A 19,304-nucleotide genomic window follows, 5' to 3' on the forward strand; every position below is an offset into this window, starting at 1 on the left:
AAATAGTTTTTGTAACCACCATTGAAATAAAAGACAGTGTACAATACAGACATGTATCTAACCTACTCTGTTAGTAGCATATCAAAATTAAATCCAAGAACATAATGAAGTCTATGCTATTGTAATAGTCACTTTTATATATCAGCTTGACTGGGACACAGGATGCCCAGATAGCTTGTTAAACTTGTTATATCTGGGTGTGTCTCTGAGGGTGTTTCTGGAAGACATGAACATTTGAATTGGTAGACTGTGTATAGCAGATGTCCTCTCCAATGCAGGGGAACATCATCCAATTTGTTGAGAGCCTGAAAAAAACAAAAAAGTGGAGAATGGTTGAATTGTTCTCTGCCTGCCCACCTAAGTTGAGACATCAATTTCCTCCAGCAGCTTTCCTGGGTCTCCAGCTTGAACATGGTAAATCATGGGATTACTCAGCCTCCCTAGTTGTGTGAACCAAGACTATATATATATATATATATATATATATATATATATATTTATATATTTATATATATTTGCAGAATTAATGAATTAATGAAATATGAAGCAAGGCCATATGCCATTAGCTGAACTGATGAGGAATGGGTTATTTACCAGGAAAAAAAATATTCTTGCTTAGATTAAACATATTTTTATATGAAAATGAAAGTGTTCAGGAATTGGCTGCTTCTAGCAAGGCCAAAATTATGGAAATATATAGCATATAATGGGAATCTGTGCAGTATAATAGATATCATAGTGCTGTTAGTCAGTGTTATCCAGAGAAACAGAACTGTAAGAAATATATATATTCATATATGTGATTCATTCATATTATACCTGAATATATAAATAATTACATATATAATTCATTTATTCCTATATTAATTCTTATATTCATTCATTCTCAAGACATTAAATATCATCTACAGGTCACTGACTCTGAAATGTATATTATAAATCAATACTACTTCTATGAGCTCTAGGTTTACATAATAAGCTACATACTTGATGTCCTTGCTTCACCTATTTCTCAGATATTTTAAAATTATTATGTATTTAACTGATCTCTGAGTCTTCAGGTGTAGCATAAAAGTAGACTTTTCCTATTGTCATTCACATATCAGTGCATAGTACTTCCATTTATCCAAATACTAATTTCTAAGAAGAGTTATTCTTAAAAACTCCCCTTTCCCTCTCACCATTACCTGATCCAGCCTAATGGTCTTCCTCCCTAAAACAGCTCCTATCTCTATACTTTTCTCTATATCCTTTGAAATAATTCTCCAAAATTCTTTCACAAGTCCACAGGTCCACCACAACAGCCTCTCCAACTCACTTCCCCAGTTCTGCCTTGTTTCCCCAATTCCTCACTCAGCAGCCACAAGGACTTTTTAATGAGATGTAATTTACATATAACATTATAGAAGTTTCAGGTGGATAGCACAATGATTTGGTATTTGTATGTATTACAAAATGATTACTACATTAAATCTGGTTATCACCAATTTCCACACATAGTTAAAAATTCTTTTTTCTTGTGATAAGAACTTTAAAAACCATCTTCTTTAGTATCTTCCAAAATATAATAGAGTGTTGTAACTATAGCCACCATGTTGTATATTACAAATGATGTTCTTAAAATGTAAATCAATTCATACAACCTCCTTGCAATTTTTCAGTAGTTCCCCAATTTACTTAAGAAAATAAATTAAAGAAGTTGCAAACTCTGAAAATAACCTACAAGGTTCTACATAATCTTGCCACCATTTATTCTGCCAACCTCCTTCTGTGCCACTTTGCCATTCATACACTGTGTTCTTTTTTTTTTTTAAGATTTTATTTATTTATTTGGCAGAGAGATCACAAGTAGGCAGAGAGGCAGGCAGAGAGAGAGAGGGGGAAGCAGGCTCCCTGCTGAGCAGAGAGCCCAATGCTGGGCTCGATTCCAGGACCCTGAGCCGAAGGCAGAGGCTTAACCCACCCAGGTGCCCCCATACACTGTTCAAATAACACTTGCTCTCAGTTGTTTGAACACATCAAACCTTCTTCCACTTCTTGGTCTTCACTCACACTGTTATCAGAGCCTAGAATGACGTGCCCTTTATTATTCCATCTGTACATCATCTAGGTTTCAGCTTAGTGGTTCCTCAAATAGACCTTCCATTTTATTCTACAAATCTAGACGTGATTATTTTTCTCTATAGAATTTACCATAATCTGTAATTTCATATGTTTTCTATATTTACTTTTAACAAATATCTCTTTGATAGGATATAAATACTATGAAAATAGATAACATTTTTTCTTTTTTAATTTAGCACTGTATCTCTAGAGTCTGGAACCTTGGTTTCTTTAGAAAAATGTCATTATTGTAAGACAATTATTATATAAGTGTACAATAAACTAATTTTGCAAAAATAATTGACTTCCTTCCTAAGCCTGAGCCATCACCAGGTTCATATATTCTTCTTAAACATTGTGCTAAACACAAAAGTTAAAGACAATAATAATTATCTTAATTTAGATATAAGATATTTAAATGTATTTTTTGTTTTATTCACTTAAATAATACTTTTGAAACAGAATCAGACCTATAAATATACAGAACAAACTGATGGTTGGACAAAAGGGATGAAGGGAAGTGGGAGATACAGGCTTCTGGTTATGGAATGAATAAGTCATAGGAATAAAAGGCATAGCATAAGGGGTAGGCGAAAAAGGAAAAAAAGAAAAAGAAATTCTGCCTTTCTAGTTCAAAAATGTATATTTTGAAATCCTACTACGTGCGTGATAGGGCCAAACACTGGTAAGATAAAGATAAATGGTCCTTCTTGCAATTGAAGTGTTCATTAATATGAGTGAGAAAATTCAGTACCTTCAGTCAACAGGTAATTTATTCAATGTCAAGCACTATGCTAGGATGTCCACAATAGCCAAACTATGGAAAGAACCTAGATTTCCATCAACAGATGAATGGATAAAGAAAATGTGGTATATATCTATAATGGAATACTATGCAGCCATCAAAAGAAATGAAATCTTGCCATTTGTGACGACATGGATGGAACTAGAGAGTATTATGCTGAGCGAAATAAGTCAATCAGAGAAAGACAATTATCATATGATCTCCCTGATATGAGGAAGCTGAGAGATAAAGTGGGTGGTTTTGGGGGTAGGGAAGGAAAAAATGAAACAAGATGGGATTGGGAGGGAGACAAACCATAAGACTCTTAATCTCACAAAATAAACTGAGTGTTGCTGGGGGGTGGGGGGGAGGGAGAGGGTGGTTGGGTTATGGACATTGGGGAAGGTGTGTCCTATGGTAAGTGCTGTGAAGTGTGTAAACCTAGCGATTCACAGACCTGTACCCCTGGGGCTAATAATACATTATAGGTTAATAAAAAAATAATTTTTTTTTAAAAAGAACTATGCTAGGTTCTAGAGACACAAAAACAAACAATGCATATGCCCATATTTGGAAGCAAACAGAAACATGCTTGACTATAATATGCATCTGTATTATAAGATGTAAGCATGATTTGGTAAATGTCATTAGGAAATATCTAACAATACCTGCGTGAAGAAATGAGGGAAGCTATTGAGATAGGTGAACTTGAGATAACCTCCCAAAAGATGCATAGAGCATTTTACAGGGAAGGCTATCAGATCAGGGCATTCCAGAGTAATACATGCTAATCACATAGGTTTATTTCAAAGTAACTACAGATCAGGACAATAACATTATTTATAATCCATGCCTTCTTAGATTATCATACAGAAAAATATGAATATTCAGTGGGCTCATATCATTTTCTACCAGATTTAGCATAGTAAAGCATATTTTTAAGTATTCTAGATTTATGCTATTTCATAAAGCAATTAAAGTATGCACATCTTCAAGACAAAAAGCCAACTGCACAAGTATGTTAAGACACTGGCTTACATACTGTTTAGACCAAAATATATTAATAACAGTGTATTTTTTAATTTTTTTTTAATTTATTTACTTGACAGAAAGAGATCACAAGTAGGCAGAGACACAGGCAGAGAGGAGGCAGAGAGGAGGAAGCAGGCCTCCTGCCGAGCAGAGAGACGGATGTGGGGCTCGATCCCAGGACCCCGAGATCATGACCTGAGCCGAAGGCAGAGGATCAACCCACTGAGCCACCCAGGCACCCCAATAACAGTGCATTTTTAAAAGGACAAGTTATGTCAACATAGCGCAAGATATAAAATCTCTTGGCTGAGCAAATGATGTCAGCCTTGCCTTTATCACCTGGCCAGGCACACTCTTGAGATACCAGATCTCCCCCTGCCCCAGCTCCTGAAACAGAAAAGGAAGTGCTGACCCGAAATTATGTTGCCAGCAGCCAGAATCTGATTACGGCTGTTTGCTTTTTAACACTCACTTCCCCACAAAGGTAACTGAGGCAGAAATTCTCTTCACTCAGTCCCCTTCTGTGAATGTCAAAGGATCTTAAATCCTAACAGGAACTATTTATTTAGGACTAAAGTAATCCTTTTCAGCAGACCTGCTTTATGGCTACTAGGTGAAAAGAATATAGAAGATTGTCAAGAATTGGTACTTCTTGTCCATTTGTCTTTAAACATGCTCAGCATAAGTGAAGTCTGTGGAAATAAGTGGTGCCACATGAGCCCATAAAATATTTGAAGTTCTGAGTCCCTATTTCATAGCTTTGATGCAGATAAATCTGTCCATATTCCCATAGCAATAAGTAAATCAGATTCCAACTTCAAGCTCCCAGCCCGTTCCACCATTCCAACTTCTTCTCTTGATCTTTCATCTTCCAGCATTAGGACAAGATCTCATCTTACCTGAAGCTCAAATGGGCAATTCCTTTGCAAAAAAAAAAAGGTTGTCTGACTATCCTTCACTTAGCCATTGCCTGAGCACGTTAAATGAGGAAAGAAGCCAGGGCTATTTCTAAAGGTCTTGAGAAAGAGAATGAGCCCTTAGCTAATGAAGAATTAAGAGACCCAGGAACTCTAGCTCCGAACCTGCCTTTGGGATCTGGAGGAAGCACCCCACCTTCTGAGTCTTAAGTCTCTCATCCATAAAATGGAGAAGCTATATAGTCATAGGTTTGTCATGAAGGCTAGAGAAAGTCATACACTGGGAAGTTTATTTGTTAATGATTATAAAAAGCACTAAGCCTGTTACTAAAATCAAAAGGGAACACAGCTCTACTGAGTCATCCATCAAGGTCACCCTCAAATGCATCTGCTGGCCTTGCCTCACCCAAAGGAAAATGTTGCTGTCAGTATGATTTTCCTTTGCTGAGTCTCAAAATGAGTGTTAGAACCACCTGGCCGGTGCATGAAGCGCAGCACCTGGGGCGAACGCTGCATTCTGGAGCACAGAGCTTGTGGCACCAGAAGCTAGCACGGGACGTTAAGGAGGGAAAAGATAAGGGAATAGAAGCTTTGAAATGTGCGGTGAAATAAGCACAGGATAAGTTTGAAAACATTGCTTTACCTTCTAGAGCTTAGAACGGAGACATTTAAAATGCAAAGTCAGGAATGGGCTCTTCACTGCACTCCAGTTAAAATGTAACAACCCAGGCCCTTTCCCTAAAAGCACAAATACTGATCAAAGATTTTCAAACTTCGTTCCCATTACCAGACCACTATCTTGCAGTCAACATGTTACGAATTATATTCTTGTATCACATTTTTGTGTTAATTTGCTAAACAAACACTTTAACGTAATCCACATTTTAAAACCATACTCTTACATTCCTTCCTGTTCTAATAAAACAGAAGCCTCAAAAACAGGACTTTGTCCCAATTGTCACAATACGTGACAATTCCTTTTCAAAAACTTTTGTTAAAATTGTTCTTGATTATTTAGATACTCAGGAGATGCTGGTAAATGAATCTACTTCTATTGTTTCTGTAAACCACAGAAATTGTTTTCTGGCTATTTCCTATTTTAATTTTCTTCATCTAACCTAAGAAGCCATAACAGCTCTGCTCCTTCAGAGGTGAACACCTAAGTGTAATAACAAAGAAGGCTTTTGCCTTAATCAGAGACCACTCTTCAGTCTAAGCTCAAGTGACAGATTCAATTGGATTTTTGAATAGTAGAACAACCAAGAAAAATCTATCATCTTATTCAGCAAGCAAGGTTTCTATATGCAGTGTCATTACTGCCAAGGAATTACCATGGAAAACAGAGCTCCTGACGAAGACCATATATAACCTAAGAGAGGCTCATCTGATGCAAATGGAGATCCTAGTCTATTTCTGATATTGATAAGAGCAATTCTGTGGGTGATCCAAACCTCTCTGGAAGTCTTCATTTTCTGGGGTCCTGTAGAGTATTCTGCCTCCAAGTTTGCTGGCATGAAGGATATCATCTAGTGTTCTCAGCATTTCAAACATTGTTGCTGGCTTTTCAGGTTGCCATAGCAAAATACAATAGACTGGTGGTTTAAACAACAGGCATTTATTTTTTTCGCTGTTTTGGAGGTGAGTCATCTGAGTGGAAGGTGTCGTCTGAGATGGTTTCCTCTAAGGCTTCTCTGCTTGGTGTGCAGATGACTGCAAACCTCTGTCTTGCATGGTCTTCCCTCTGTGTGTGTCAGTGTTCTAATCACTTTTTCTTTCAACAACGCCAGTCGTACTGACTGAGGCCCCCTCCTAATGAACTCATTTTAGTTTAATTATCTCTTTCAACCGCCTATCTCCAAATTCAGACTCATGCTTAGGTACTGAGATAAGACATCAACATGAATTTTGAAGACTGACATCACCAAGATGACAAAATAAGACACCTCTTGTTATCTCTTTAGTAACAATGTGGCATCCATCCAGAGGCAAAAGTGCTTTTTTGGATGCAGAAGGATCTAGATAGATCTAGTGCGGTCCAAGAAAGAGGAGAGTCATTTTGAGAAGGCAGGCCTGCATCCAGGAGGCTAAAACAAGGTCCCAGCTATCGACCCAGAAACAGTTCTATATCCTGGAGGATTTGGCTCTCGTCTCATTTGGATTTGGTTCTTTCACCAACACCAAGGTGAAGGAATCTGGGAGGAGTCCCACCCACCATGAGTCAGGTAATGGATATAGAGACCTCCATGCAGCTGTGGACCCTACCATGGCCTGTGAACCAATCATAGCTCCTCTTAGCTCCAGTCCAGGAGCCGTGGAAAATACTGATTTAGATAATCACCCATGGACCAGAGAGCCATGTGGAAGTCCAGGAGTCTAGCAGAGAAGTTCTAGCATAGCATTAGAAAAAAAAAGTCTAAGGCAGATGCTGTGGAGAGGGTAAGAGGAACAGCTTAACCGCACCCACATCACCTCTCCCTGAAAGTGACACAGCTCAGTGCCAAGAAGGTCTTCCTCAGGGGTGATTTCTCCCAAGGGCAAAAATTGAAGTATATGAGTGAGTGAGTGAGTGAGTACACTCTGCCCCAGCTCTGTGGGGTGCTGCCAAAAAGGCCCATTCTCTCCCTCCAGTCAGAGAATTAAGTCATGAACTGCTAAACTAGGAAGCAGGTGAGTGACTGGGAAAATAGCAAGCAGGGTACATGGAACCCAGCAGAGGGACTTAGATTCTACTACCAGTCATGGACTCTACAGGAAGCCAGTCCACAAGGAGCTTGGGATGCCTCCCTGCAGGTCTCCTACTGGCCCAGTTATAAGATGAATACAGTCTGAGGATCTGATGTGAAGCATGGGGACTATAGTTAACTAGACTGGATCATATACTGGAAAGTTGCTGGTAAAATTTCAGTGTATTTACCACACATGCACACAAACCAAAAATGGTAATTATGTGAATGCTTATTGTGGTAATCATCTCACAAACCATACATGTATCAAGTTATCATATTGTACACATTAGATAACAATTATATCCCAATAAAGCTAGAGAAAAATAAATGAATAAATAAGCAAACCTTGTAAACTTAACCAAAGAATGGGGGAACACAACTTTCTCCATAAGAAGCCTCCACACATTTTTATCTCCAACCATGATCCCATAATATCAGTCTTTACACATCTTGCTTTAATATACTTCCTTTTCTTAATTTCATCTCATCTTCCTTTTGTGGGCTGCACTGCTTTCTTTGACTTTAGATCTTTAGGCTTATGATGATAAGCCTAAAATCTTATGATGCTCTCAAAGTTTAAGTTTTCAATGGAAAAAATGAAAATACACTAAAAACAAACCATAATAACATGTAAAGAAGGAGAGTCCAAATACAACACTGTACACACACACACACACACACACACAAATGTTTTCCACACTTGAACCTCCACACACACACAGGTTATTCTCATTTGTTTGGGGTTGACATAACTTCTCACAGACATGACTCCACACTAACTTAACTACATTCTCACATTGCTTGGGGATAGCACCAGTGTCACATTTCTTGGATGACACCAACAGCGCATTTTTTTAAATTTTTATTAACATATAATATATTATTTGCCCGAGGAGTATAGGTCTGTGAATCGTCAGGCTCACACAATTCACAGCAGTCACCATAGCACATACCCTCCCCAATGTCCATAACCCAACCACCTTATCCATACCCCCCCACCCCAGCAACCCTTAGTTTATTTTGTGAGATTAAGATTCTTATGCTTTGTCTACCTCCCGATCCCATCTTCTTTCATTTTTTCCTTCCCTACCCTCCACAAGCCCCCGCCATACCTCTCAAATTTCTCGTAAGAGAGATCATATGATAATTGTCTTTACAGTGCCTGTATTCTTATCTAATTCTAAAATCACTAGCAAAATTCAACTCGGCTTCTAGACCATGGTGCCTTTTTTTTTTCACAACTGTTATTACTGGGTTCTTATTTTCTTTCTCAAAACTGAAATTTTTATGCTTACTGAATGTAACTGCAACAGCAAAAGCTGAGCCTAAATAGCCCATGAAATGGTACTTTTCCTTTTGACACTTTTATTGAAATTTTTCCCATACCTACTTTGGAGAATATATTTTAATTTGCTAATGTGTGGTTAAAATAAGCAGGTTTGCAATTTTGACTAAAAGAAATATAACAGTTCGTTTAAGAACGTTTCTGTGGACAAAAGGTGTGGTGAAGTGGTAGGGTGTGACCCATGGGACGGTTCTCCAGAACATGCATTCTGAGGGGTTCTAATCCAAACAAGAAGCTTCCTGTCCCATGGCGTTAAAAATTTCCAGTTCATATATTTAGGAAGAATAAATCCTCTACTGAAGAATATAATCCTAGACATATTTTATAGTTGGCACTCTTCCATTTCATTTCCTAGACTTACTTTTTTTTCTCTTTTATGACCTAAACCCCAAATCATCCCTCCTACACTAATTTAATATGAAAGATAAGAACAGCTGCAGGCATTCCAGTCTAATCTGTACAGGATACAAAAATCAAAGATTTGTTTTTCCCTTTGATACACAAAGAAAAGGTGCCCAAAGCTTATTTTCACTTACCAGGTCATGCATTTCAATCCTATCTATGTGAGTAAAGTGTAACTTTAACTACTAAAAACAGGCAGTAGAACTGTGGGAACTACATCACTTGTCCCATCTCCCTTCTTTCTCCTGCTCATAAGTGTCTGTGCCAAGGACAGTGGGCAGCCATGACTGTTCTTGTTGCCATGGAAAATGGAAAATAAATCTCGTTGTCCCAGAAGTGGGACATAGCTCAGATTTATGAAATACCCAAAATCAATCGATCGTTTATATCAAGTTGTAACACATGGTGAAAGATTCGAATTGTCTCTGCCCTGGTCTCTTATCTTGCCTAAAAACTTCAGGATTTTCAGGAAGGCTACCAAACTGAACACCTTTCCTGATTAGTGTTTATATGCTAGTGCCATCGTCCAGCCATGAGACTCAGGCGAGCAGCTCACAGTATTTGCACATCTATCATTGCTCAAGGTTTGTGCTTCAAAGTGCTGTTTTGCTTTTGACACTTGACAAAGCAATGCAATTTCTTCCACTGAAAGACCCCGCTTTTGCATTTACATTACAGCTGGAGTCCCGAAAGTTTGATATCGTAAATAATTCCACAAGATTGTGTGAGCAAGACTGAAGCTAACAGTTAAAATGTATTTTATAGAAATAAGTGAAGTGTATTATAACCATGTAGAAGATCTTTTCATTTAGAGTCCTTTTGATTTTTCCTTATTTTCAAATCTTTTAGGGTCTTGTAGGGTCTCTTAGATTTTTCCTTATTTTCAAATAAGTTTCTAAATGTTTTATAACAAGGTCCATAAGGCCCTATATCCATGAATTAGAAGTTATCTGAAATTTCCATTCCAGAGGCATTTTCATTTAATTTAATTTTCCACATCCACTTTAATTTTTCCACATTATGGACTTCTTCCACATTGATGGTTGGAAGACACTTAAAAGATTCTAATAGCCTTTGTAGGTCTTTAATTACTATTGTTGGAAAACAATTTCATGCACAGGGAGTTTGTGGTCAGCCTGCAAGAAACAGCATTCCAAGAAGCTCTTATGTATGTTTGCTGATACCATATTTAACAGAGTAGCCTGTACCATGTTCACACTGATACAGTATTTTTTTTGCCCTTAACATTAATTCAGAATAAAATTTAATGCTTTCACACACCTAAAATATTGATTATATCATTTGTACACTCATACTCTTTTAAATGTGTTTGCCTAGATAAGTGAAAGAGCAATAAAATATTAAGCTCATTTTATACATACATGCCTATTTTAAACTTGGAGGACAAATGACACCAGTGATTAATGACCAACTAAAATCAAAGACACTGCTTCACCCCCTATATGACTCTTGGTTTCTTTTTTTTTTTTTTAATTCACTTTCATGTATTTATTTTTGAAAATTTCTGAGCACCGATTATGTATGAAATCCAATCTATGTGCCTGAATCCATCAACAAAAAAAAGAAAGCAAGCAGAAAATTCTTGCTCTTTTATATTCCAACATGAGGAGACAGAAAGTAAAGAACAAACATAACAAACTGAAAATAAAGAACGGGGAGACTGCGGTCTTACATGGGTTGGTCAGAAGGGAGTCACAGAGAAAGTCACAGAGAAAGTAACAGCTGTGCAAAGGCGAGAAGAGCATGAGGATGGTACCCCGTGGGAATAACTGGGGGACCAGTGTTCTGGAGGGCAAATAATTGGGGGCAGGAGCTTGCCTGTCGTGTTCAAGGAGTAGTATGATGTTCGTATAGTTGAAATTAAAAGGCAGTAGTAGAACTTGTTTCGTTCAGTCTTCTGTCCCTGGGCTAGTTACCGGGCACTGAATCATTCTTGCTTATAAAAACTAGTAAGTTCTCATAAATATTATTTCAATTGCATACACACATGTTTATATTCACCACATTTCGATGTATTTTTTATTTACATTGTTTTCATTATATTCTAAGCTTCTTCAGGATAAGAGATGGGTCCTCTACTCATTATTTTTCTCTATTCTGTTTTCTAGACCCAAGAGACATTCAGTAAATGTTATTAATGTAAGTAGAAAGAAAAAAGACTTAGGAATCTTAGTTTTAAAACTCCAACCTTGTTTCATGAATCACAGTGGTCAAATCTTTTGGTCTTTGCCTCAGTTTCCTAAAGCACAATTGAAAACCAGCTAATCAGTTGTTAAATACATGAAGCATTGTATAAATGTGAATTATAATAAAATGTGGTTCTTATTTACATTCCACAAATATATAAATAAGAAATTGGAGAGATAAATGCAGAAATCTGAATACAGCTTTTCAGGGGGAAAAAAATCAGTTTAAAGAGCACTGAGAAAAAAAATGCTTTTGGTGGTATGGCCACTGATAACATTCTGTGGGCTATTGACCTAGATCTTCAGCTCTAATGAAGCTTAGTACTTGTTACCTGGATGGTACAGTGATCAGGCTCTTGGGAAAGCTTTGCCTTCCACACTGATCCACTTCATGCTTTGCCTTGTTCTAGAATCATGTCTCTCCTGACTCTTAACCTTGCCAACTTTTCATCTGAATCCCTAACTTGCAGTGAAATGATGAGTCCAGTCCATAAATATCATCTTTTCTTAGTTCTAAGATGCTTCATAAATCACTGATGTCAGGACTCTCTCTGATTTCTGTGCTGATGTGACTAGGGATGAGCTCCCAAATTCTTTTATTTAACATATATCATTCGAAACATTTTACTATTTCCAAATTGCCAAAAGAAGTATGGACAAATTTAGTAGGCAGATTGTTAGTGAAAAATATTAAATAAGGTCATCATTTTATTATTATCTCCTTTTCCACACAAAGCCAAGCTGCTTTGAGTCTACCTTTCTTATAGTCACAGACAATGGACAGATTTTATTTCATTTAGGGACACATAAAATATCCTTCCGTTCAACCTACTATTTTAAATTGTACATTGTCATTCATTATTCATTAATTCCATATCTAATTATTTGTCATCAGCTATATGCTTCAAATTGTGCTAGATGCTGAGAATTTTAAGATAATCAAGACATTCTCTCTGCCATTTAGGAAGTTAAGGTCCAGTGGTGGAGAAAAAAAAGTTGATATGTTACTTTGGCCAGGACTCTTTAGAATATTTTGTTTCAAAGGTGTGGAAGCCAAGAAAACAATCCGTGCTTACCAAATTCATAAGACCTAATGTATAAAACAGTTGACTATTTTTAAATTTAAAGTTAATGATATTTCCTCAGACTAATGTGAATATTCATAATCACTGTCCAGAGAAACCTTCCCCAATACCAGATTATAAGAGAAACCAAGTTGACATTCAAAAGGTTGCCTCATCGACATGGTATTAGAGTAAAGAAATCTGAATAGTCTTAATCTATATAGTCAGGCTGTAGTAAATATGGAGGAACCAGCTCAGCCCTTGGAGCCTAATTTACCCCCACCATGACTCAACAGTCGGTTTCTCTAGATATATCTCTGCTATTTTGCTGTTCAGGCCAGCACAGCCAATCTTGCTCTTCTCTCCCCTAAGCTCGTTGGATTCTTCTAAACACTCATTTTCTTCAGGCCATCTAATATATATGTGTTTCTGTTTGAGTTAGTGTAACCCATTCACTTGGGTTAGATAAAGAAGGAATGGTGACATCAGCATAGCTTTCTTGAGACTTATCTAAGGCAGCTGTCCCTAGCTTACCTCCCACTTTTTTAATACTAATCCTCGGGCATGCTATGTATTTAACTATATTGGCAGAAAAATATGATTTACAGTAAGCTACTGCAACAAATATATTTAATGACTTTAAAATTTTCCAGAATTGACCTCTTTCCTTCTTTCTTTCTAGGTTGTAAAAATGATGATAATTGTTGTGGTGACATTTGCCATCTGCTGGCTGCCTTATCATATTTACTTCATCCTCACTGCAGTCTATCAACAGCTAAATAGGTGGAGATACATCCAGCAGGTCTACCTAGCCAGCTTTTGGCTGGCAATGAGCTCGACCATGTACAACCCCATCATCTACTGCTGCCTGAATAAAAGGTAGAAATGAAATTATCAAACCCAAGCTTCTTATCCCTCCTGGCTTAGCTGAAAGCATATGATGTTGTTCCAGCTTCTTGGTACAAATTAAAAATGTCAAAAAGAAGGAAAATTTTAAAAATTCACTGAGGGGAGTACAAAGCTTGATTTTTTTCCTAGACTTCAACCTACTTTATAAAATATCCCACTTTAACAATTACAATAACAATTACAATTAAAAATTATAATTACAATAATTTAGAAGTTCTAACTGGGAAATTTTTATATGGTCTAAATTCTCCCTCCAAACCCTTCCAAATTTTGTCTGCACAAAAAGAAAAAAAAAATCCATCATGATTGAAGGAGGTGAGTTGAATATGTGCTCAAGTCCTCAGAGAAATGAAGACACTCCATAGAAATATACAGATAATTTTTATATGGGGAGAGAGGATGACATATGTGAATCTCTATTAACAAGGATGTCTTGTAAACAGACTTCAAAATAGAAGATGTTGCTGTGAGGGTTCTAGAATCAGTAAGGCAAGGAGAATTCCAATCCTTCTGCCCCTTCTGCCTATATAATGAGGTCAGTGAGTAAGACAGGGGGCAGTATCCATGGAAATGGGCAGTGAGGAAATTGAAGTGGTCAAGGCAAAGCTACTTGCACAGTAAAGTTTTTAAAGGGTAGTATTTGTAGCCAAACTTAAGACTGGAAAGGAAGGTAAAATGTTGTTTCCAGATAAAAACACCTTGGTAGTATGTAAAGACACATGGAGGAGCAGGGGTAAATTTCTTAAGACTGATGATTCCCTAAAAAAACCAATGTGTTTTGAGCACAACTAGAAACAACTTCATGTGAGTAACTGTGAACCAAATCCTTAACTCTCTTTGCAGTCGGGCCTCCATTACACTATCCCTTCAGTTTGTTAAACACTTAATTCTGCTTTTTTTTTTTTTTCATTAATTGCATAAGCCGTGTATCAATTCAAACCACCCCACAAGCAGTACATCTGTTTTTAATCAACTTCACTTAATGGTTTACAAAACAAGGGATTCTGTGCTTTCATATATCATTAGATAAAAACCTTCAAGATTAGCAATTAATTCTAACATTAAATGGGACTTTAATGTAAAAATATGTAATCATTTCTGAAAGAAGTTATTTTGAAATATGTCATTTTTTTTTAATTTTTTATTTTTTATAAACATATATTTTTCATTTTTAAGTGCCTTAACCGCCAAGCCTAATTCAATTACACTTCTGCAAACGTATAAAGTGACTGAAGAAATGTACACTGTTTCTTTGGCATAAGGATTACCTGATGCCGTGCTTTCACTCTTTGATGACTTCCTTCTCATTGATAAGACATTAAAATTCAAACAAGAAAACTTGAAGGACTAGTACCAATACTGTGGCATACATTTTAAGAGTTTGGCAAATTCAAAATTTGATTTTGTTTACTTGCCTGAAGTAGGGCTTTCTGTGACAGTTCAAGGGAATTTCCACTTGAAAACGTGATTTTTTTTTCTTTCTGTGGCCTGCTTCTCTTCAGATTTCGAGCTGGCTTCAAAAGAGCCTTCCGCTGGTGTCCTTTCATTGAAGTTTCTAGCTATGAGGAGCTAGAGCTCAAGACCACCAGGTTTCTCCCCACTCGGCAAAGCAGCCTGTACACGGTGACCAGGATGGAGTCCATGACAGTGGAGTTTGAGCCCAGTGAGGCAGACAACACCAAATCCAGCCGGAAGAAGAGAGCGACTCCAAGAGATCCGAGCTTCAGTGGTTGCTCCCACAGGAATTCCAAATCTGCCTCCACCACGTCAAGTTTCATAAATTCGCCCCATACCTCTGTGGATGAATATTCCTAAATTCATTTCACAAAGAGGCAGATTATAAAATATAAGCCCTATTCTCCTGTTTGGAAGTCCTGCCCTACCTACTCTCTGGAAACGGAGGGCAATTTTGGGCAGCCGGGCTTCAACTGAGGAAGGTAGAATAGAAATGTAACAAAGACACTATTAAGATATTTGACCCCTCAAAAATTAAATAAGCTGTCCATTTATTCTTTGAAAACTCTAAATTATTACATCAACAAACTAAAAATAGATTTGAAACATACTTCTAAAATTTTTTCTCGTTTAAAAATAGCAATTATATATTTACGACATAAAATAACATATGATTTTTCCAAGAGATTAAAAAAGCTTTAAAAATAAAATTGTGAGTAAATAAAAACAAAATCTATATAAATGAAACATTTTCATCTGTAGCTATAAAACAGGGAAAAAATGATTCATCTTCCCACTAGAATGAAGGAAAACTGCCTCGAAGAATAGGAATTAGTGAAATTTTTTGCTCAAATGAACTCACTTTGTAGAATGAAAAATTTTAAAGATTTAAAGATTTTCTCCATGAAATGTAATTGGAAAGGAAATCTAGTAAAATTATTAGACAGCTGAACATGTCATTCTCTTTATTATTTTCTCTGACAAAATGGCTTCAAAAGAAAAAAAAAATAATCCTTTACTTTTTGACCATTATATAAAGTACCAAGCTAAGAAAGAGTCCAAGTTAGGACTACTTTGTCCTTAAAAGGACAAAACAAACTCCTATGATCCTTTTTACTTTATTTTTCATAAATATTTTTCAAAAATTTTAGAAAACAGGCAGATTATAAAACATTAAAGATGCCTTCTAATGAAGAAGGGAAGAATCCCATTTGTATCTGAAACTGGCTACCAACTTTTAGTCATGAGTTAAAGACAGTCATTCATACTTAATGATGGCAGACAGGAACATCCACCAGCTCCAAAGGAAGAAGTGCTTCTCCCCATAAGTCAAGGAAAAAGCTTAAGACGGACATTGACTTTATCAATTTTACAGCATCCTTCTCCTGTCCTCTCCCTCCATTGAAAATAAGAGTAAAGATTAGGGGAAAGTATCAGAAAATAGACTCAAATGCAAATCCTTAGAAAAGAAGTCAATGTACTAATATGTACTAATAAATGTACTAATATGTACTAATAAACATGTGTAGAAAGGTGAATCAACTGTTAGAATAGAAAGTAGAACAAGAGTTGGATATATGTGAACTAATACCATGCAAACAAGAGTATAATTTACACCTTTCCACAGAGAGCTTTCCTTTTGTCTGTTTAAATAATGCAGACATCCCCCAGAAAGAAATGAGCTAATCATCCTAAAGAAGCATCTTTTTACTATAAAAAAAATTACTGTCATATTTCTGAGAGCTATAACAAAAAAAGCACACTTTAAGTGTAGATTTCAGCGCTATAAATATTTCTTTGAATTAAAGATACTGTCAATTTTGTTCAGAAAAGCAGAAACCTGAAAATGTGTATGTACAATACAAACTTTTCAGAAAGTTTAAAATATTCAGTTAGATTTTTGTTAAAGCTATCCAGCTAAATTAATTACTTGTAATGCTTTATTGGATTGTTATGCCTCCACCAATACAGAACCAACTATTATGAAGAACATGGTAAAAGCAATTATTCAAAAGAAAATCATGGTCCATTGCTGCCACTACATTAAATTTTCCAATCCTCTTTCCTATTTTGGGCCCGAAGCCAGAAATATCTAATTAGTACAAAGTATTAAAAAAAAATCTATACACCTCCACCATGTGTTTAAGCTGATTTCTTCTGATTGTACCAATAAACAGACTCACATATATACACTCACAAGTGTGCAGATACAATCATCCTAATGTATCTAATAGCTTCAAAGAATTAAATTAAAAACGGAATGCTAAAATAGTAAATGGTTGTTACACAGTAGCCACAGAAAGATCAATAAAATCTATGAGGCATGTGTGCATGCTTGGGATGAGAAATGTATCATTATTTAGGATTTAATTGTTGAATATAATTTTTTATTTTTTATTTTTTTTAAAGATTTTATTTATTTATTTGACAGAGAATTATTTGAATTAAAGATACTGTCAATTTTGAAAGTATCTTTGAGAGATACTTTTGAGAGAAATCACAAGTAGATGGAGAGGCAAGCAGAGAGAGGGAGGGAAGCAGGCTCCCTGCTGAGCAGAGAGCCCGATGCGGGACCTGATCCCAGGATCCTGAGATCATGACCTGAGCCGAAGGCAGCGGCTTAACCCACTGAGCCACCCAGGCGCCCCTATAATTTTTTAAATGTTCATTTCAAAACATGTAAATGCTTATCCTACAATGTGAAAGTGTCAAGAAAAAAGCCTCATATTTTAAAGCAAACATTATCTTCTTAAATTTACAAACGATTCTGAGACTGGCATTAATTAACATTCTAATTACATATAGGACCATATTCAGCTGCAGCCCATGAACATGAAGTTTGGCTCTTGGGTTCACTGTAGTTAGCCACCACCAAATGCAGTTTGAAAAACCTATTTCCTGGCCTTCGTATGCTAGAAAAATTTAGTATAATTTGCTAAGACATCTAAGGAAAAATATTGCTTCAATCTGCTGTTTTGTTTGACTCTTTTTTTTAGTTTATTTGTTTGTTTGTTTGTTTGGGGTTTTCCAGGAGATTTGTTGTTGCTGTGCTTACCAGCTTTCACCTTTTGAGTGTGACAGAAATACCTTAGGTCCAGATGGCACCAAGAAAACTGACATCATTCACTCGGTATTTATGACCTTAAAGGAAAGTTATGAAGCAGAATTTTTAAGGTTTAAAAATAATAAAATGAGAACAATGTGAAAGAGGATTTTGGCCCTTTTGTCTGAATTTTGACACTGAGAATTATGGAATAATACACATGGAAACCATATCCAGTAGAGGTCACTTTAAATAAAGCTATGCTGATATGTTCACATATGTCAGGGCTTAGAATAATTTACCTCCAAAATTCACACTACCCTCTGATGTGAAAGTTCACTCCAAATTTTTTTCATTATTTGAAGGTAAAAACTGACTAGAAATAATAGGCAGATGGTTAAAACATCCTAGGATATTTTGGATTTAGGTCAGCAACAGAAAAATACAAAATATTTTGAGAAAAGTCTGAGGGAATCAAAAAGACTTGCGTCATTGTAAGTATTTTTTAAAAGACCAAAGTAAATAAATAATGGAGGCTGTATTTTCATTATTTTGTGTCTGGAAAAAGTGCTTTTGAAATTATCTGCATAGGAAAATATTAAAGCAAACATGACTATTGTAGAACCTTATCTAACATCTTTTATTTTTTAGCAAGCTTAGTATTCTGCTGCATTATTCCATCTCCCAACTTCATGAGGATGACATTTCTGACCCAGCAGCCAAATCTGTATTCTTCTCCAGATCCTGCCAATCTCTTATCAACAGAGATCCGACCAACTTCAAAGTGACCTCCGTGCTTAAAAAGCATGCAGAAGAATGCCAAGAAGCTTACCATCAAACCTCCGAAGCACAAAATAAAATTGAAAAAAATCAATGCTAGCCAGCTCAGATTTGAACTTGAATTTTGTTAATGCAGAATTACATCAAAAAACTTCTGATTAATGTCTGGTAAATTATTCCATGGAATGCAAAGTCAGGAGAGTTACAATTTCTCATACTTTTAACAGTAACAAATTGAGATCCCACTTGTTGCTGATAACATTCTAAAAGTTAAGGAAATGAATTGAAGCATGACACAGGCCATGTAGAATAATGTTCTAATAATTTCCCTTAGGGCTAAGCAGGAATGAAGAATAACGTACAATAGCTCTATACAAGGTCAGTGATTGTGTGTTATAAAATAGGCAAAAATTCTGTGTATATAAGAAATAAATATAAAGTTTGTAGCTAGTGAATTAAGTATTTTTAAGTTGTTCTGATTATACTGAATAGTTTAATACATTCATACCCTTGGTATATGTGGTTAATATGTGACAG

General features: G+C 36.2%; 1 protein-coding gene across 1 annotated transcript in view; it reads left to right on the plus strand.

The window, feature by feature from the left end:
• Nucleotides 1-16,038, plus strand: part of TACR3 (tachykinin receptor 3) — an 81,081-nt gene extending 65,043 nt beyond the window's left edge. The window contains exons 4-5 of the mRNA XM_059171769.1: nt 13,263-13,459; nt 14,992-16,038. Coding sequence (XP_059027752.1) covers nt 13,263-13,459; nt 14,992-15,304 — 510 coding nt within the window. The 3' untranslated portion in view covers nt 15,305-16,038. The remainder of the gene's footprint in view (nt 1-13,262; nt 13,460-14,991) is intronic.
• The last annotated feature ends 3,266 nt before the right edge of the window (nt 16,039-19,304 follow it).

This window comes from Mustela lutreola, chromosome 1 (genome assembly GCF_030435805.1).
Source record: "Mustela lutreola isolate mMusLut2 chromosome 1, mMusLut2.pri, whole genome shotgun sequence".
Taxonomy (NCBI): domain Eukaryota; kingdom Metazoa; phylum Chordata; class Mammalia; order Carnivora; family Mustelidae; genus Mustela; species Mustela lutreola.